Raw genomic sequence first — 20,791 nt, 5'->3', positions numbered from 1 at the left:
CTTGCCGATTATAAACCACCGCATTTACGGCATCCCATTTCTTTCTATTGCCTCGCAGGGATAACTGCACCCCGAGGAAACTCGCCAAGAGAGAGTCCGTCATCGCCGCCATAGAAGAGGCCACGGTCAACATCAATCACGAGCCTCTAAACTACGACAACAACGATTACGGTATCGACGAATCCGAGGATTCGGACGAGTAAGTCGAGGAAAGAGGGTTCGTCGTTTGTAGAGTCAGATCGAAATGGTTCTAGTTTTAATTCAAATTGATTTGTTTACCAAAGGATATACTTGTACATTCCAAAGCACAATTCCTTTTTTTTTTAATTAGGATTTTTTCCATTAGATTGTATATCAATTATCCGATTGAATTATATATCCTTGTACGACGTATTTGATCATATTAGGTACAATTGTTTTTTTTTTTGTTATTTGATTCTAGTACACTTTAGTGTTTAGTTCTGTTTGTATAGTAGCAAAGTCTTTCTTGACTTGAAAATCTCTTCTTTTACGCACACATTGTCTTGCAGTTCGTATTTTTATTGTTTGTAACTGGGCCCCATTAAAATTTAAAGAAATTTACAATTATATCAAGTCTCTGAGAGAGATCAGGTGTAATTGAAGGTACGAAGGCGAGGGAATTGTTTATCTCGGCGAGAAGGATAGTATTCAATTCTCACACGCGGTACAGAGGGATCAGTATGTACATTCCATTATATTCTGTTCTCGGTAGGGAGTAGTCTTTGTTTTTTGCCAAGTCCCAAATAGGGCTCACAGAATAACAATAGAATCTGTTGGATTTTTGGGGTGGGAAAATCTAGGTGCTATGGGCATTATATAGAGAGGTGAGGGTTAAACTTACAATACGCTAACGTGTTTTCCAGGTTTCTCCGTCTTTGTTAAAGATAACTCGGGCATTTTATCTCTTGATTACTTCGATTTCACAAACTGCTGGTGCCCTCACACAAAATGTATAATTACAGGCGTTCTATCCAGATGCAATCGCACGTTGAATTCGTTACAAGTGTCTGGTACCTAGTCTGAATTGAGACTAGAAGGTGCCTTGGTAATCTTAGAAAGATTGTATACTATTTTCTTATTCAGATTTCAGTCAGAAAGACTCGTAAGGTTGAAAGACATTCTAAGTTGTGAGAATAGAACCTTTTGAAAAATGCTACTTTTGGAAATCTCGCGTAATCTTTGGGTCTTAAGGGGCTTTTGGAACTAACAGTTGTCGAAATATAGTCCAACTGCTGGTGCTTATAATTGTTATAGATCTTGTATTAGATACTGATATGTTAATTCCTGTGAAAACTTGAATGGTGCTAGATGTTTGTGGCTTAGCCATCGGGAGCTAGTCGAGCTAGGTTTGTCGTCTCGCAATCCCCAGGAAGAAAGTGAAGCTCCTTGGGCTGTGAAGAACAGCATACTCATAACGGAGATGAGGAACTTTCCCGTGGCCTTGTGTACGGAGATTTAACGTACAGATATTGACTAGATGCAGTCACCCGATTTTGTAAACGTAAAGAAATACGCCAATTCTTCTTTCTGCTTTCACACAGTACGCAAATATACGTACTTACCTACAGACTTGAGAACGTGGCAATTTCATATTTAAAATAAGCTGTTATCAGGTTGAAGGATGGTAAATCACAAGGCATTGATAGATTGAAGGAGTTACATTTTAAAGTAATTAGAATAAATTAGTGAACCATCACGATGAGGTTATCAGAAAGGGGACTGTTTAGCCAAGCTCTCCTTTATGGAAGTTTGTTCTGGATGTTCATAGTAAACGGGAGAGACGGTCCAGAAAAGCTATCGAGATTATTGTATACGATCTTCGGTGTGTGAAGCGTTAGAATTCAAGGGCCCGAACGTCTCTGGAAGCGGAAGCGTGTCGGAGGGGAGCTGACAAACTAGTGAAGCAGTAGCTTACTGCACTTGTTAATTTGTCAAGGTTTTATATATACAGTCCCGTATAGATTTATGGTATATTTCTTATCAAATAAAGTACTGTAATACTTTATATGAATATAAAATGAATATTTTATTAAAGAGTTATTCATGTTACTATAGGCAATATTAGAATTTATCATGTGATGTGCCTTCATCCATTGTGGCTTGATGAAGTATATATACTGTAGATCTCGACAAAAGAGGTGCGAAGCAAATGGATGTGTGCGTGCCGATGTTGGTTTTGTCGGACAATATCCAGAGATCTTACTCTGCGATACTGGTTTGGTCGATGAGTTTGAGAAAAAGGACCTCTTTTCTTCCTCAATCACTGTTAAATGCCGAAGAAGAATCAACTCATCATAAACTCCATTATTTCCTCTTAAGATTTCCAATAATTTTTGTGTTTAGATTCTTACTTGAATTTCATTTTAATGCACGTTTTTGGAAAGGCCATGTTTTATAGATGCGATTGATTCTTTTCATAACCGAGACAACAACTTATCTGCAGAAACTTAGGAACATGGCTGTCATTTGCAACGTTGCCAAGTTTTGTCTGGACTTGTAAACCACCTCAGGTAGATGTGCCTCCCTCATCCCTTGGGCTTATATCATCCTGCTTTTCCAAATGGGATTGTAATTTGGCTAATATTAATAATATATTTTACTTGAGTCCCTCCTCCTACAAGCTTCCCAGACACACACATATGTACACTATTTGTTGGATGACTTTCCTGATTTTCTGTTGCTGCAAGGAGACACTGATCAAATCTGCTGGTATCGCTGCTTATTCAAGAGGAGGAGGAATATTCTGCCCTAATGTAATAGTCTAATGTGGCTCTCTAACCACTCTTATCTCTAAATCATTCTTAAAGAAGATACTATTACCTCTGTATTATTCTTTAAGGTGCTGTAACTCAACAGCTGTTAAATGATGTCTCTCCTTTTTCTATTTTTTGTCACAGCTTCCGAAAGGTAATTTTCACCGACCGAAGAAAGCCTTTTGTGCGGGGATACTCCGGCCAACCTTCTGCAAGTTTTTCTTGTTGCCAATCTTGGAAATCCTCAATGGACTTAGAGACTAAAGGGTTCTTGAATCCATAAAAAGTGGAATGGATGTCAGTCCGCAGCAAGTTACAAGCGTTCCGTTTCCTGCTTGTACGATATATTTAGGATGGCTTCATCGTTGTACTCGTTTTCCTCGGCCCCTCAGATCGCAAGGTGCTTAGCCGTGTCATGTTATAGAGGTGTTTCAGATGATTCTGTTTTCCCAGAAGGCGAAGATCTCCTTCCTGCACACTCAGCATGACCTATGCGTCAGTGCGGACCTTCCTGTGTGTCTTAATAGCTTGGAAATATCCTGGTCAATCTTCCAATGATCTGTATCAAAACTTCCATCTTTGGAGCAATATCCAGCATTCACTCCAACGCACAGTCCTCTCTTAACAGATAACCCGCATTTGAACAGATCTAGGTTAAAGTTTGAGATTAGGAAGTTGTCTAACCTACCAAAAGACCGGCATAGACGCACACAAGGTGTTGTTTTTATCTTCAGAAAACTCAGTTTAGAAAAAGAATCTAAGAAAGCCACAGAAAAAACATCCATATTAAATAATTAAATCTTAGGTTTTACAGTACCGTAAATCCTATTTTATAAATATTAAAATCCTATTCATATACAGTATATATATATCTTGCCGAAGTCTCGCAACCAACTTAAGAAGTGTTTGGAGACTTAATATATCTTACGAATATATTTATGGTTATGCAGGTTGTATGAAATGTAGTTTTATACTTCTCATGTTAGTTTTATAAGAAAGTATGAAAAATCTTGCGAGCATCAAAAATTCTCCTGGAATAAATAAAAGAAGATCACAGTGTTTTATATGTCCTTACAAGTAATATTTAACCCTAATTTGTTCCTAAGCGAAGACAAACCAACGTCCTTTGGTAGGAGAACGTCCTAGCGAGGCTGGAACGACCGTTAGAATTCAACGAGGTAGTTAGAACTACCGACGGGGGGGCGTAGAAGGCCCTCCCATCTACAGCTATACACACTTTTGATGTCGGCTGCCTCTCTCATTTTGTCTGTTTTAATGCTTCGCTTTATTTTCAGTGGATAAAATGTCAGTGGCCTCTGATGACAAGGAAGGGTACTATTTAACTTACTACCAAAAGTTCCGCATGAAATATGTTTCGGTGATTCGTCACATGACAAATCAAGTTGCTGAAATCTGATTTTAGAGTCATCACTAATTGTTAGAGAAAAATACAAATTCCAATTTTGTTATATTACTTCGTTGATGTAAATGAGGTTAGTGACGAGAGGATCGGATAAAAAATGACTTCATAAGGGGGTCGACAAAGGTGGTGGAAATATTAAAGAAAGTGCAGGAAGGGAGGCTGAGATGGTATGGACACCTGATGAGGAGAGATGAGGACCACGTTGGGAGACATACTATGGAGATGGAGGTTCAGGGAAGAAGAAGAAGAGGGAGACCAAGAAAGAGATGGAGGGACTGTGTGAGAGGAGACTTACAGGAGAAGGGGATTGATGAGGCAGAAGCGCAGAATAGAAAAAGATGGAAACGGCTCATCCGCAACGGCGACCCCATATAAAATGGGAACCAGCTGGGAAGAAGAAGAAGATGTAAATGAGATTAGTAATTATATTAGACAATCCGACAGTCAAGGGACAAAGGTATAATTGTGGAAAGAGGCTGGTAATTTTCTGCATTTGCAGTTTCAGGAGCAAATTAGAGGGATGTGCAAACCTTGAAAATAGCAGAGGTTAGTTGGATGAAGTTCACTTGGGTTCCTTATCCATTCTTATCTGCTTACGTCTACATCTTTAGAGTAAGACGGAAACTCCCCCAGCAGTGTTCAAATGGCCGATAAACAATTACTTTCTATTTAGGGTTAGAATATTTGAAAATTCTCGTACATTTCGAAACAAGTTGAAAATTTTATTTTGTACACTTTAGTTTTTATTTTCGTAGAGGAATGTAGCATTATCATTACAGTACTAAATTCATACACTCTCCGAAGTACTTTTCCACAGGATAGCCAGCGTGATTCACTGTGCTATAGGTGAGGGGTGTGTTGTGCCCTAAAATGTTTACGTAACATGGGAAAGTCTTCCCTTTAAGAGACTGTTCTTTGAGCAAATTACCTAATTCTTCATTCTTAATGCTTGATGAAGCAGGCAGTGCGTCCAAGACGGGGCTATGTCAGTATGTTCAGTGTGTTCACTAAAAGGATTGTCAATCATGTTGAAGACCTCTGCCACTGTGGCTCTACCAAAGATAGGTTGACACAAGAACAGATCTTCCTTGATTCCATTTGCAGATACATATACATAAGTTTTTTCAATATTAAACTTACCCGATGATCATGTAGCTGTCAACTCCGTTGCCCGACAGAAATCTACAGTCGGGATACGCCAGCGATCGCTATCCAGGTGGGGGTGTACTCAACAGCGCCATCTGTGAGCAGGTACTCAAGTACTTCTTGTCAACAAGAACTCAATTTTTCCTCTGTCGTGCCGCCGGCAAGACCTACTTGGATACGCTGTTGATTTTGGAGTTATTGTTCACGATTTGGTGATGTATTTGCTCTAAAGTTTAGCCTTCGCTGTTCAGGAAGCTTAATCCTTAGCTTAGCAAGCTTTTGGAATTAATTTGATTTATTGGTTAACGAACTTTGCTTAATTTTGGAATTCCCCCTTGACTACTTCTAAATTCAAGATGTCTGACCAGTCCCAAGTTCCTAAATACAGGCAGTGTACTTGTACTAGGCGTCTTCCGAAGGCCTCTATAGATCTTCACACCGTATGTTCCAATTGTAGGGGTAAATCCTGTCAATTGGAAGATCGATGTGGGGAATGTGCTGGGCTTTCGGAATTCGATTTTTCAATATTAAACTTACCCGATAATCATGTAGCTGTCAACTCCGTTGCCCGACAGAATTCTATGGAGGGATACGCCAGCTATCACAATACTAGAAGGGGGTGTACTTACCAGCGCCACCTGTGGCCAGGTACTATAGTACTTCTTGTTGACATCTCCTCAATTTTTCCTCTGTCGTGCTTCCGGCAAGACGTTCTGGGATACGCTTATGATCTTCGAGTTTTTTCACGGCTAATTGGTGAAGTATTCTCTCAGATTTCGGCTGTCGCTTTACTGGAAACCTTCTTATATTAGCTAGATAGCTTTTATATAGTCCTGATTAACGGTTAACGATCTTTTGCTTGATTTTGGAACCCCCCTTGGCTAACTCTTTGGATTCAAGATGTCTGACATTTCGCAAGCCCCCTCCCATAGACGATGTAGGTCTTGTAATAGGCGTATTCCGAAGGCCTCGGTAGATCCTCACACCGCTTGTTCTGACTGTAGGGACAGGCCCTGTCAGTTAGAAAATCGATGTGAGGAATGCGCCGGACTTTCGGAACTTGAATTTGTCCGTCTTTTGAAATATTCAACTAAGTTAGAGAGAGGTAGAGTTAGGAGGAGTTCTTCTCACTCTTCACTTTTTTCCTCACCTCATGATCCCCTACCTTTTCCTACCCCTGTAGTGGCTACCCCCGATCCTACTATTTGCCCTCCGCCTGATATGTCTGTTGTTTTGCGTGCTATTCAGGCCTTAGGCGATAAAGTAGAGTCAGTGGTAAGTGATCATAAGTCTCTTATGGCCGAAGTCAAGGAACTTAAGGTCAAGAGTGCAGTGGGTGGAATTAGTGCCAGTGCTGTGACGAGTGCTAGTGTCAGTGCAGTGCCAAGTGCTAGTGTCAGTGCCAGTGTGGTGCGTGAGGATACTTCTGTGCGAGCCAGTCGTCCTCCCAGTCCGGGACCTCTTGCAAGCTCCCAAGCCCAGGGGAGAAGCAATGTCGAAGGGCATAAGGGTTCGGCAGGCCTTGTTCGGCGCACAGAAGTATCCTCGGTGGTTGCGGGCGTGTCTTCCAAAGACCGTCACTCCCACCTGCAGACGATTGAGCCCGTCTTTTTCTCGTCCGCTGATCAACTGTCAGGGAAGAAACGTTGGACTCAGGTCTCGAGACCACTTAAACGCAGAGTCCAGTCCGCGAGTGCTCAGCCAGGCTGCAGTCATTGGCTCAGCTCTGACTCGCCGCAGTCATCAGTCGACTGCACTCCGCCCAAGAGGAGTAAGGTTCTGCCACAACAGAGCTCGACTGTTAAGGCTTTACCTCAGCCTTCTGTAGTTTCTGCCGACCCCAAGTGGACTCTACTACAGTCCATGCAAGCACAGCTTTCGGACTTGATGCGTGAGTGTCGGGCTGAGAGTGTTGCGCCTCCGCCTCCGCCTGCACTCCCTCCGCCTGCGCTCGCTCCGCCTGCGCTCGCTCCGCCTGATCGCAGTACCACCTGCCAGGCGTACGATGTTGAGCCACGTTCTGAGTTTGCTGTTCCCAGTGGTGTTCAGCCTCCGCCTTCCTTAAGGCAACCTTTACAATGGGATCAGGAGGATTATACCTCTCTTCCTCCGCCTCCACTTGCTGCTCCACCAGTGATGCAACACTCGGTTGAGGTACAACTACCTCTCCCGTCCATGAGTCAGTCTCCTCAGCTCTCGCTGCAGCGAGCTCAACCCTCCACAAGGCTAGTACCACAACTCCTTAGCCTTGCGCCTCAGGAGCCTCAGCTTGCGAGACATTTACCTTGTTCTTCGCAGCCTCTAACTCATCGCGCTCCGCTCACACCACAGGAACAGGAACTTGCTACTCCGCTTCCGCCAACCGCTCAGCAAGCGCAACCCTTGGGTTCAACCACTCATGCTAGGAGTCAGCCTCCTCCACCCATGCGCCTTCCTTCTGCTTCGTCTTTTGTTCAGCCTTTGCAGTCTGAGCCTCAGGTTTTCCCTCAACAGATACTTGAAGAGGAAACCTCTAATATTGTTCCTACTCGTTCTGACTCTGCTGTTCAGCATTCTTGTCCGATCTCTTCGCTACACTCTGGTGATGAGGCTTCTGATGATGAGGAGGCACACCTAGATCCCTCGTCAGACGTGGATGAATCCAAGCCTTCTCCACAGTCTATTGACTTTCGTAAGGTCTTGGCTCTGCTTAGGGAGGTTTACCCAGACCACTTTGTCTCTGCTATTCCCCGCTCTCCGCCATCTGAGTTTTCGCTGGGCATACAGCAAGCTAAGTCCACCTATACTAAGCTAGTCCTAGCAAGGTCCTCTAAGAGAGCGTTAAGGATCTTAGGGGAGTGGCTGCAGACTAAGCAACACCTTGGCAAAACTTCTTTCATGTTTCCTCCGACTAAGCTCACTTCGAAAGCGAGCGTTTGGTATGCCACAGGAGAAGCACCAGGCTTGGGAGTACCTGCCTCTGCCCAGGCTGACTTCTCAAGTCTGGTAGACTCGCCTCGGAGAACTGCAATGAGGCGCTCTAAGGTTTGCTGGACCTTCTCAGACCTTGATCACTTACTGAAGGGCGTATTTAGAGCATTTGAGATGTTCAACTTTCTAGACTGGTGCCTGGGAGCCCTCAGCAAGAAGACCTCTCCTGCGGACAAGGATTCTGCCATGCTATTAATGTCCTGCATGGATAAGGCCATTAGAGATGGATCTGGTGAGCTTGCGTCGATGTTTGTATCAGGGGTTCTGAAGAAAAGGGAACAGCTGTGTACCTTCCTTTCCTCCAGCATTACACCTTGTCAAAGGTCACAACTCCTTTTCGCTCCGCTCTCGAAGTTCCTCTTCCCCGAAGAGCTGGTTAAGGACTTGTCTGCTGCCCTGATACAAAAGGACACACACGATCTTGTAGCCTCATCGGCTCGTAAGTCTAAGGTTGCTACCTCAGTCCCCAGGACTTATCGCTCCCCAGTGGCTGATACCCCTGCTACGAGGTTCATACCGCCCTTTCGTGGTAGAGCCCCCAGCCGAGGAAGCTCCCGTCCAGACTCTTCCAGGAGCAAGTCTAGGAAAGGCTCCAAGACCTCTAAAGGAAAAAACTGACTCTCCGCATCTCCAGACAGCAGTAGGAGCCAGACTCAAGATCTTCTGGCAAGCCTGGGAAAAGAGAGGTGCAGACGCCCAGTCTGTCAGTTGGCTGAGGGACGGTTACAGGATTCCATTCTGCCTAAAACCACCTCTGACCACATCTCCCATCAACCTCTCTCCCAACTACAAAGAAGAGGACAAGAGGCTAGCATTGCACCAGGAGGTGTCGCTTCTTGTGCAGAAGAAGGCAGTGGTTATAGTCCGGGACCATCAATCCCCGGGCTTCTACAACCGTCTCTTTCTAGTGGCCAAGAAGACAGGAGGTTGGAGACCGGTGCTGGACGTCAGCGCGCTCAACGCGTATGTCACCAAGCAGACGTTCACGATGGAGACGACGAAGTCGGTCCTAGCAGCGGTCAGGCAGGAGGACTGGATGGTCTCGTTGGACTTGAAAGATGCCTACTTTCACGTTCCTATTCATCCAGACTCCCAACCTTTCCTGAGATTCGTTTTTGGAAAGGTTGTCTACCAATTCCAAGCCCTGTGTTTTGGCCTAAGCACAGCTCCTATGGTGTTCACTCATCTGATGAGGAATATAGCAAAATTCCTCCACTTATCGGACATCAGAGCCTCCCTCTACTTAGACGACTGGCTGTTGAGAGCCTCCACGAGTCGTCGCTGTCTGGAGAGTCTCAACTGGACTTTGGACTTAATCAGAGAACTGGGTCTGTTAGTCAACATAGAAAAGTCTCAGCTCATTCCCTCCCAATCCATTGTGTACCTGGGAATGGAGATTCGGAGTCAGGATTTTCGGGCTTTTCCATCGGCCCCCAGGATAAGCCAAGCCCTAGAGTGCATCATGAGCATGCTGAAGAGGAGCAGTTGCTCGGTGAGACAGTGGATGAGTCTCACAGGGACCCTTTCATCACTGGCCCTGTTCGTCGAACTAGGGAGACTCCACCTCCGCCCTCTTCAATTCCATCTTGCAGCTCATTGGGACAAGGGTTCGACTCTCGAAGCAGTCTCTATCCCAATCACCCAAGAGATGAAGACCACTCTCCTGTGGTGGAAGAACAATCTCCTTCTCAGGGAGGGCCTATCGTTGGCTATTCAGACCCCCAATCTTCATCTCTTCTCAGATGCATCGGACTCGGGCTGGGGTGCGACCTTGAACGGACGGGAATGCTCGGGAACGTGGAACGAGGAACAGGGAATGCTCCACATCAACTGCAAGGAGCTACTAGCAGTTCATTTAGCCCTGCTGAACTTCAAGTCCCTCCTGCTAGGCAAAGTGGTGGAGGTGAACTCAGACAACACCACAGCCTTGGCTTACATCTCCAAGCAAGGAGGGACCCATTCGAGGAGCCTATACGAGATCGCAAGGGACCTCCTCATTTGGTCAAGAGGTCTAAACCTCACTCTGGTCACGAGGTTCATTCAGGGCAATATGAACGTCTCAGCAGATCGCCTAAGCAGAAGGAATCAGGTCATTCCCACGGAATGGACCCTCCACAAGAGTGTGTGCAACAGACTTTGGACCTTGTGGGGTCAACCTACCATAGATCTGTTTGCCACCTCCATAACCAAGAGACTTCCGCTGTACTGTTCCCCTGTTCCAGACCCTGCAGCAGTTCATGTGGATGCTTTTCTACTGAACTGGTCCCATCTCGACCTTTACGCATTCCCACCGTTCAAGATAATAAACAAAGTTCTGCAGAAATTCATCTCGCACGAAGGGACACGGCTGACGCTGGTTGCTCCCCTTTGGCCTGCAAGAGAATGGTTCACAGAGGTACTTCAATGGCTAGTCGACATCCCCAGGACTCTACCTCTAAGAGTGGACCTTCTACGTCAACCTCACGTAGACAGGTTGCACCCAAACCTCCACGCTCTTCGGCTGACTGCCTTCAGACTGTCGAAAGATTCGCTAGAGCTAGAGGCTTTTCGAAGGAGGCAGCCAGTGCGATTGCCAGAGCAAGAAGGGTTTCCACTCGTAGAGTCTACCAATCTAAGTGGGAAGTCTTCCGGAGCTGGTGTAGAGCCAATTCAATATCCTCTACCAATACCTCTGTGACCCAAATAGCTGACTTCCTTCTACATCTTAGGAATGAGAGATCCCTTTCAGCCCCTACGATTAAAGGGTATAGGAGTATGTTGGCTTCAGTTCTCCGCCACAGAGGTTTGGACCTTTCTTCCAACAAGGACCTTCAAGACATCCTTAAGTCTTTTGAGACGTCTAAAGAGCGTCGTCTATCCACTCCAGGCTGGAACCTAGACGTAGTCTTAAGGTTCCTTATGTCACCTAGGTTCGAACCTCTCCAGTCAGCTTCCTTCAAGGACCTTACCCTCAAGACTCTTTTTCTCGTCTGCCTTGCAACAGCTAAGAGAGTCAGTGAGGTTCATGCCTTCAGCAAGAACATTGGTTTCACGACCGAATCTGCAACATGTTCTTTTCAGCTCGGATTCCTAGCAAAGAACGAACTTCCTTCACGTCCTTGGCCTAGATCGTTTGAAATACCTAGCCTCTCCAACATGGTAGGTAACGAACTAGAGAGAGTTCTTTGCCCTGTCAGAGCTCTCAAGTATTATCTTAAGAGGTCTAAACCTATTCGAGGACAGTCAGAAGCCTTATGGTGTGCCATCAAGAAACCTTCGAGGCCCATGTCCAAGAACGGGGTTTCGTATTATATAAGGCTTCTGATTAGAGAAGCCCATTCTCACTTAAAGGAGGAAGACCTTGCATTGCTGAAGGTAAGGACCCACGAAGTAAGAGCCGTAGCTACTTCGATGGCCTTTAATAAAAACCGTTCTCTGCAGAGCATAATGGATGCAACCTATTGGAGGAGCAAGTCAGTGTTTGCATCATTTTATCTTAAAGATGTCCAGTCTCTTTACGAGAACTGCTACACCCTGGGACCATTCGTAGCAGCGAGTGCAGTAGTAGGTGAGGGCTCAGCCACTACATTCCCTTAATCCCATAACCTTTTTTAACCTTTCTCTTGAATGCTTTTATTGTTGTTTTTATGGTTGTTACGGTAGGCTAAGAAGCCTTCCGCATCCTTTTGATTTGGCGGGTGGTCTATTCATTCTTGAGAAGCGCCTGGGTTAGAGGTTTTGTAGAGGTCCTTTAGTAGGGGTTGCAACCCTATATACTTTAGCACCTTTGGGTTGATTCAGCCTCCAAGAGGAACGCTGCGCTCAGTAAGGAAGACGAACTTAAAAAAGAGGCAGAGTAACGGTTCAATTCGACTTCCTTACCAGGTACTTATTATTTCATTGTTATTTGAGATAACTGTTATATGAAATATGGGATACTTAGCTATCCTTTAATCTTGTACACTGGTTTTCACCCACCCCCCTGGGTGTGAATCAGCTACATGATTATCGGGTAAGTTTAATATTGAAAAATTTTATTTTTATTAGTAAAATAAATTTTTGAATATACTTACCCGATAATCATGATTTAATCGACCCTCCCTTCCTCCCCATAGAGAACCAGTGGACCGAGGAAAAATTGAGGAGGTGTCAACAAGAAGTACTATAGTACCTGGCCACAGGTGGCGCTGGTAAGTACACCCCCTTCTAGTATTGTGATAGCTGGCGTATCCCTCCATAGAATTCTGTCGGGCAACGGAGTTGACAGCTACATGATTATCGGGTAAGTATATTCAAAAATTTATTTTACTAATAAAAATAACATTTTAACGAATTCCTTAGATATGCACGTAGGTTAGAGAAGGAGAGAGATAGGAGGAGTTCTCGCTCTGTGGATTTTTCCTCTCCCCATGCCCCTCAACCTTTTCCTTCCCCTGTGGTGGTGACTCCCGAACCTGCTACGAGTGCTCAGCCTGCAATGGCTGATATGTTGCGTGCCATTCAGGCTCTCGGTGATAAGGTGGAGTCGTTGGTTAGTGACCGTAATCAGCTCTTGGCAGATGTCAGAGAGCTGAAAGCGAAGAGTGCAGTGGGAAGTGTTAGTGCTAGTGATGTGCATAGTGTCAGTGTCAGTGTTGCGCATGAGGGTACATCTGTGCGTGCCAGTCGTCCTCCCAGTCCGGGACCTCTTGCAAGCTCCCAAGCCCAGGGGAGAAGCAATGTCGAAGGACCAAAGGGTTCGGCAGGCCTTGATCGGCGCACGGATGTATCCTCAGTGGTTGCGGACGTATCTGTTAAGGATCGTCCCATCCACATACAGACGAATGAGCCCTTACATTCCTCGTCTGTGGAAGAAGTTTCCAGGAGGAAACGATGGACCAAGGTCTCACGACCGCTCAAACGTAAGGTCCCTTCCGAGCTAGTCCAACGGCCCAGGTGTAGCCACTGGGTCAGTTCGGACTCGCCGCAGTCATCTGATGACTGCACACCTCCCAAGAGAGGTAGAGTGGTCCCTCAACAGGCTACTGCTCCGTCTGTTGTTGCTCCAACCACAGTAGACCCTAAGTGGTCCATGCTGCAGACTATGCAGTCTCAGCTTGCGGCATTCATGCAGGAGTATCATGCCGAGAAAGTTAACACCTCTCCTGTTAACCTACAACCCGCAGAGGTTGTGCGCTCAGCAGATACTGCGGCTGCCTGCTCCCACACTCCACCTGTGAGAGCTCCTCCACCGATGCGCAGTCCTCCCTGCCAGACGCATGTTCTTGCTGCACCATCTGCTAACATGCATGAGCTGCCGCATCAGGAGTTGCCGGGTTCCAGCACTATGCGGCATTCTCCTCAGCCCATGCAGCATGCTCTGCATACCTTACAGCATGCTCCGCATACCATGCAGCATGAGCCGCATATCTTACAGCATGCTCTGCATACCATACCGCATGCTCCTCAGCCCACCGCAGCCCCTCCCACACACCAGCCCTCTGCTTTTGTTGTTGCCAGCTCGCAGACCGACCAGCAGAGGCATGATGTTGGATCCGCAGGTACGCATGCACCCGTTCTGCCGGATTCAGCCGTTCAGCTTGCTGCTCTGCCTTTGCCACTCACAACTCAACTTTCGGATGATGATATATCGGATGATGAAGCTGCACATCTGGATGAACCTCACTCTGATATTGAAGGGCACAAGTCTTCGCCTCCCTCCTTAGACTTTCGCAAAGTCCTTGCCTTGTTCAGGGACTTGTATCCTGAGCATTTTGTGTCTGCAACCCCTCGTTCTCCTCCCTCCGAGTTTGCTCTGGGCATGCAGTCTGCTGCGCCTGCCTTCACCAAGCTTGTTCTCGCAAGATCATCTAGGAGAGCTTTGAGGGTTATGGGGGACTGGTTGCATTCCAAGAAGCAACTGGGAAGGACCTCTTTTGTCTTTCCTCCTCCCAAGCTTGCTTCTAAGTCGAGCGTCTGGTATGCCACGGGAGAGGAACCCGGCTTGGGGGTTCCTGCCTCTGCCCAGGCCGACTTCTCAAGTCTGGTTGACTCTCCCCGCAGGTTGGCTATGAGACGTTCGAAGATCTGCTGGTCCTTTTCCGATTTAGATCATCTGTTGAAGGGAGTCTTTCGTGCCTTCGAGATATTCAACTTCCTCGATTGGTGTTTGGGAGCCTTAAGCAGGAAGACTTCCCCTTCAGATAAGGACTCGGCCATGCTGATCATGTCTAGCATGGACAAGGCAATTCGGGATGGGTCTGGTGAACTTGCGGCTTCATATGTCTCAGGAGTCCTTAAGAAGAGAGAACATCTTTGCTCCTTCTTATCAGCTGGTATCACTCCTTGCCAGAAGTCAGAGTTGTTGTTTGCTCCTCTCTCCAAGTGTCTGTTTCCGGAGGAGCTGATTAAGGGGATGGCTGCCTCACTTATCCAGAAGGATACTCATGATCTGATGGCTTCTTCTGCACGTAAGGCTAAAACCTTACCTTCCGTGCCTAGACCCTTCTGCCCTGCAGCAGTTGACACACCTGCTTCTAGGTTCATCCCGCCCTTTCGTGGCAGAACCTCCAGCAGAGGAGGTACCCGTGCAGACAGTCACCGTGGCAAGTCCAAGAAGGGTTCCAAGTCCGCAAAAGGCAAGTTTTGACTGCCTTCCTCTCCAGACAGCAGTAGGAGCCAGACTCAAGACCTTCTGGCAAGCTTGGGAGAGCAGAGGTGCAGACGCTCAGTCTGTGAAGTGGCTAAGGGAGGGATACAGAATTCCGTTCTGCCGCAATCCCCCTCTAGCTACATCTCCCATCAACCTCTCTCCCAACTACAAGGAGAAGGACAAGAGGCTAGCGTTGCAACAAGAGGTGTCGCTCTTGCTACAAAAGGAAGCGGTGGTCATAGTCCGGGATCATCAATCCCCGGGCTTTTACAACCGTCTCTTCCTGGTAGCCAAGAAGACAGGAGGTTGGAGACCGGTGCTGGACGTCAGTGCTCTCAATGCTTTTGTCACCAAGCAGACGTTCACGATGGAGACGACGAAGTCGGTCCTAGCAGCGGTCAGGCAGGAGGACTGGATGGTCTCGTTAGACCTGAAAGACGCATACTTTCACGTCCCCATCCATCCAGACTCCCAACCTTTCCTAAGATTCGTCTTTGGAAAGGTTGTGTACCAGTTCCAAGCCCTGTGCTTTGGCCTAAGCACGGCACCTCTTGTGTTTACCAGACTGATGAGGAATATTGCGAAATTCCTTCACTTGGCAGACATCAGAGCCTCCCTCTATTTAGACGACTGGCTTTTAAGAGCTCCCACAAGTCGTCGCTGTCTGGAGAATCTCAGATGGACTATGGATCTGACCAAGGAACTGGGCCTCCTGGTCAATTTAGAGAAGTCCCAGCTCGTCCCATCCCAGACCATTGTCTACCTGGGTATGGAGATTCAGAGTCAAGCTTTTCGGGCTTTTCCGTCGGCCCCAAGGATCAACCAAGCCCTAGAATGCATCCAGAGCATGCTGAGAAGGAACCGATGCTCAGTCAGGCAGTGGATGAGTCTAACAGGGACACTTTCATCGCTGGCCCTGTTCATCGAGTTAGGGAGACTCCACCTCCGCCCCCTTCAGTATCATCTAGCTGCTCACTGGATAAAGGACATGACGCTAGAGACGGTCTCAGTTCCTGTTTCCGAAGAGATGAGGTCTACTCTAACGTGGTGGAAGAACAGCATTTTTCTCAAGGAAGGTCTACCATTGGCTGTTCAGACCCCCGACCACCGTCTCTTCTCGGACGCATCGGACACGGGCTGGGGTGCGACACTGGACGGACAGGAATGCTCGGGAACATGGAATCAGGAGCAAAGGACACTTCACATCAATTGCAAGGAGTTGTTGGCGGTTCATCTGGCCTTGATAAACTTCAAGTCCCTCCAGCTAAACAAGGTGGTGGAGGTGAACTCCGACAACACCACAGCCTTGGCTTACATCTCAAAGCAGGGAGGGACGCATTCGAGGAAGTTGTTCGAGATCGCAAGGGGCCTCCTCATTTGGTCAAAAGATCGAAAGCTCACGCTGGTAACGAGGTTCATTCAGGGCGATATGAATGTCATGGCAGATCGCCTCAGCCGGAAGGGTCAGGTTATCCCCACAGAGTGGACCCTTCACAAGAATGTTTGCAGCAGACTTTGGGCCCTGTGGGGTCAGCCAACCATAGATCTATTCGCTACCTCGATGACCAAGAGGCTCCCGTTGTATTGTTCCCCGATTCCAGACCCAGCAGCAGTTCACGTGGATGCCTTTCTGCTGGATTGGTCCCATCTCGACCTGTATGCATTCCCGCCGTTCAAGATTGTCAACAGGGTACTTCAGAAGTTCGCCTCTCACAAAGGGACACGGCTGACGTTGGTTGCTCCCCTCTGGCCCGCGAGAGAATGGTTCACAGAGGTACTGCAATGGCTGGTCGACGTTCCCAGGACTCTTCCTCTAAGAGTGGACCTTCTGCGTCAACCTCACGTAAAGAAGGTACACCCAAACCTCCACGCTCTTCGTCTGACTGCCTTCAGACTATCGAAAGACTCTCAAGAGCTAGAGGCTTTTCGAAGGAGGCAGCCAGAGCGATTGCCAGAGCAAGGAGGACATCCACTCTCAGAGTCTATCAGTCTAAATGGGAAGTCTTCCGAAGCTGGTACAAGGCCAATGCAGTTTCCTCAACCAGTACCACTGTAACCCAGATTGCTGACTTCCTGTTACATCTAAGGAAAGTAAGATCCCTTTCAGCTCCTACGATCAAGGGTTACAGAAGTATGTTGGCAGCGGTTTTCCGCCACAGAGGCTTGGATCTTTCCACCAACAAAGATCTACAGGACCTCCTTAGGTCTTTTGAGACCTCAAAGGAACGTCGGTTGTCCACTCCAGGCTGGAATCTAGACGTGGTCCTAAGGTTCCTTATGTCATCAAGATTTGAACCGCTCCAATCAGCCTCTTTTAAGGACCTCACATTAAAAACTCTTTTCCTCGTGTGCTTAGCAACAGCTAAAAGAGTAAGTGAGATCCACGCCTTCAGCAGGAACATAGGTTTCACATCTGAAACGGCTACATGTTCCTTGCAGCTCGGTTTTTTGGCTAAAAACGAGCTTCCTTCCCGTCCTTGGCCTAAGTCGTTCGAGATCCCAAGCCTATCCAACTTGGTGGGGAACGAACTGGAGAGAGTACTTTGCCCAGTTAGAGCTCTTAGGTACTATCTAAGAAGGTCAAAACCATTACGAGGACAATCAGAAGCCTTATGGTGTGCTATCAAGAAGCCTTCTCTACCAATGTCTAAGAACGCAGTTTCTTACTACATCAGGCTTCTGATTAGAGAAGCACATTCTCATCTGAAGGAAGAAGACCTTGCTTTGCTGAAGGTAAGGACACATGAAGTGAGAGCTGTGGCTACTTCAGTGGCCTTCAAACAGAACCGTTCTCTGCAGAGTGTTATGGATGCAACCTATTGGAGAAGCAAGTCAGTGTTCGCATCATTCTATCTCAAAGATGTCCAGTCTCTTTACGAGAACTGCTACACCCTGGGACCATTCGTAGCAGCGAGTGCAGTAGTAGGTGAGGGCTCAGCCACTACATTCCCATAATCCCATAACCTTTTTAACCTTTCTCTTGAATACTTTTTATTGTTGTTCTTTGGGTTGTACGGTCGGCTAAGAAGCCTTCCGCATCCTGGTTGATTTGGCGGGTGGTCAATTCTTTCTTGAGAAGCGCCTAGGTTAGAGGTTGTGATGAGGTCCTTTAGTATGGGTTGCAGCCCTTTATACTTCAGCACCTAGGAGTCGTTCAGCATCCTAAGAGGACCGCTAGGCTCAGTAAGGAAGACGTACTTAAAAAAGGCAGAGTAATGGTTCAAGTCGACTTCCTTACCAGGTACTTATTTATTTTATGTTTGTTATTTTGAATAACTAATAAAATGAAATACGGGATACTTAGCTTCTTTGTTAACATGTATGCTGGTCTCCACCCACCACCCTGGGTGTGAATCAGCTACATGATCATCGGGTAAGTTTAATATTGAAAAATGTTATTTTCATTAGTAAAATAAATTTTTGAATATACTTACCCGATGATCATGAATTAAAGAACCCGCCCTTCCTCCCCATAGAGAACCAGTGGACCGAGGAGAAAATTGAGTTCTTGTTGACAAGAAGTACTTGAGTACCTGCTCACAGATGGCGCTGTTGAGTACACCCCCACCTGGATAGCGATCGCTGGCGTATCCCGACCATAGATTTCTGTCGGGCAACGGAGTTGACAGCTACATGATCATCGGGTAAGTATATTCAAAAATTTATTTTACTAATGAAAATAACATATTAACCCTTTTACCCCCAAAGGACGTACTGGTACGTTTCACAAAACACATCCCTTTACCCCCATGGATGTACTGGTACGTCCTTGCAAAAAAATGCTATTAACAATTTTGTTTGCATATTTTTGATAACTTTATGAGAAACTTCAGACATTTTCCAAAAGAATGAGACCAACCTGACCTCTCTATGACGAAAATTAAGGCTGTTAGAGCAATTTAAAAAATATAAATTGCAAAATGTGCTTGAAAAAAAAAAAATGCCTGGGGGTTAAGGGTTGGAAAGTTCCAAATAGCCTGGGGGTAAAAGGGTTGAATGGTTATCTTTTATTACGTCAGTAGCCTCATCTACTTTTAGCCCAAAATGCCAATATTCAAGTATGTCAGTCAGCTGATCACATACAGGAAGTACTGAACTTACACATATTTGACTTACAAACACAGTACTGTATATAGTTCATGTATGATCGTTTATCATTTACTCATGGCATGGACCTAACCTAACACTTACGTCATCTTCATGCTCAGACCATTAAAAGGTTAGTGGTAGTTGATCACGTTCCCTCGTGTACATTGCCGAGTGCTCTTGATATTTCCCTGTAAAAGTTAAACCAGCTGGATTTTGGTTCATGGGGAGTTCCTCCCCCACAGGGATGAGTCTCTCATTGAAGGACAATTGTTCGCATTCGTCTAGGCCCGAACGTCAGAAGTGATCGTCTCGCTGATCTGTCCTTAGCTATAACTACCTACGTAAATATTTATGGCCAAATTGATAATGCCATACGTATATTAAAGGACTCGAGATTGTATTGTTAGGAAAAATACAAAGTAAATATAATTAAGAAATATGCAAATCAGCTTTAAAATTTGTATTTTCAAGTACCCTGTACAGTAATTTTCTCTTTTTCAAGTGAATAGAAGTTTAACAAAAAACGTAATACTGTATATTGATAGAAATTAAATCTAATTAGCTATATGTTGAAAAAATATATAAATTCTTAGGAGCTAGGTTAGGTGTGCCCAAAGAACTCCCTAAGGCTGGAGGAAGTTGTTTTTAGTGGGTCTATGATGACTCGCTTCAAGCAGTCTCGCATCTGTCGGCCAGCTGAGGAGAGAGAATAAGATCTAAGTGGCCCTTGTATTCAACCCTTGGTAGCTTTCTGCTTCTGTTGCTAGTGAACAACCTCATATTTTCATTTTTAGAGTTTAATGTTGTTTACCTTCATATTAACCCTTTTACCCCCAGGCTATTTGGAACTTTCCAACCCTTAACCCCCAGGGGTTATTTTTTTCCCAGCACATTTTGAAGTATATATTTTTTAAATTGCTCTAAGAGCATTAATTTTCGTCATAGAGAGGTCAGGTTGGTCTCATTCTCTTGGAAGATGCCTGAAGTTTCTCAAAAAGTTATAAAAAATATGCAAAAAAAAATTTAAATAGCAGTTTTTTGTAAGGACGTACCGGTATGTCCATGGGGGTAAAGGGATGTGTTTTGTGAAACGTAGCGGTACGTACTTTTGGGGGTAAAAGGGTTAATACCATACTCTTGGGTGACATTTATCTTTATCTGATATTAGCGTGGATGTACTCAAATCCTTCGGCTGTTAGGCCGGTTATTGCTATGAAAAATTTAAACTTGTAGAGAATGTTTTTGTGTCGAACAGATTGGCGTGTCCCTTCAATGTTGTTACCGTTTGTAAAATGTTATTTTAATTGTTCATTATTTCTCTTATAGTTATTTCCTTTCCTCACTGGGGTACTTTTCCCTGTTGGAGCCCTTGGGCATATAGCATCTTTTCACATTCCACTTTGCCTTTTGTGAGGCGTATGTCTACAAGTGTTACTTTGTACTCGTGTTTTGTGATACTTTTGTTAGAATTATTTATTTCCTTTCCTCACTGGGCTACTTTTCCCTTTTGAAGCACTTGGGTTTAAATCATCTTTTCATATTTCACTTTGCCTTACTTTTTGTACTAGTGTGTTTTGCGATAATTTCATTAAAGTTTCTTACTTGTTACATTCAATCAAATCCTACGATAGGCCGTGCAGTAAATAGCATTATTGTCTAACATCTACTGCACAGCTAATTCACCGTCATCGTCGTTATTCGAGTTTCGTTGAAGTGTGTATCTTACTAGGCGAGTACCCGATACAGAACCACCTAAGATTACTTCATAGTAATGTTTTA

At 45.6% G+C, this 20,791-nt stretch overlaps 1 protein-coding gene across 2 annotated transcripts in view; it reads left to right on the top strand.

Annotated features, from left to right (window-relative positions):
* Positions 1-3,828, top strand: part of LOC137618763 (osteoclast-stimulating factor 1-like) — a 28,838-nt gene extending 25,010 nt beyond the window's left edge. For both annotated transcript variants that reach the window (XM_068348948.1, XM_068348949.1), the window contains exon 7: positions 59-3,828. In XM_068348948.1, coding sequence (XP_068205049.1) covers positions 59-203 — 145 coding nt within the window. In that variant the 3' untranslated portion in view covers positions 204-3,828. The remainder of the gene's footprint in view (positions 1-58) is intronic.
* The last annotated feature ends 16,963 nt before the right edge of the window (positions 3,829-20,791 follow it).

The sequence above is a fragment of the Palaemon carinicauda genome, chromosome 25 (assembly GCF_036898095.1).
Source record: "Palaemon carinicauda isolate YSFRI2023 chromosome 25, ASM3689809v2, whole genome shotgun sequence".
Taxonomy (NCBI): domain Eukaryota; kingdom Metazoa; phylum Arthropoda; class Malacostraca; order Decapoda; family Palaemonidae; genus Palaemon; species Palaemon carinicauda.
The sequence above is the reverse complement of the archived record's forward strand: the minus strand, read 5'-3'. Positions and strand labels throughout refer to the sequence as shown.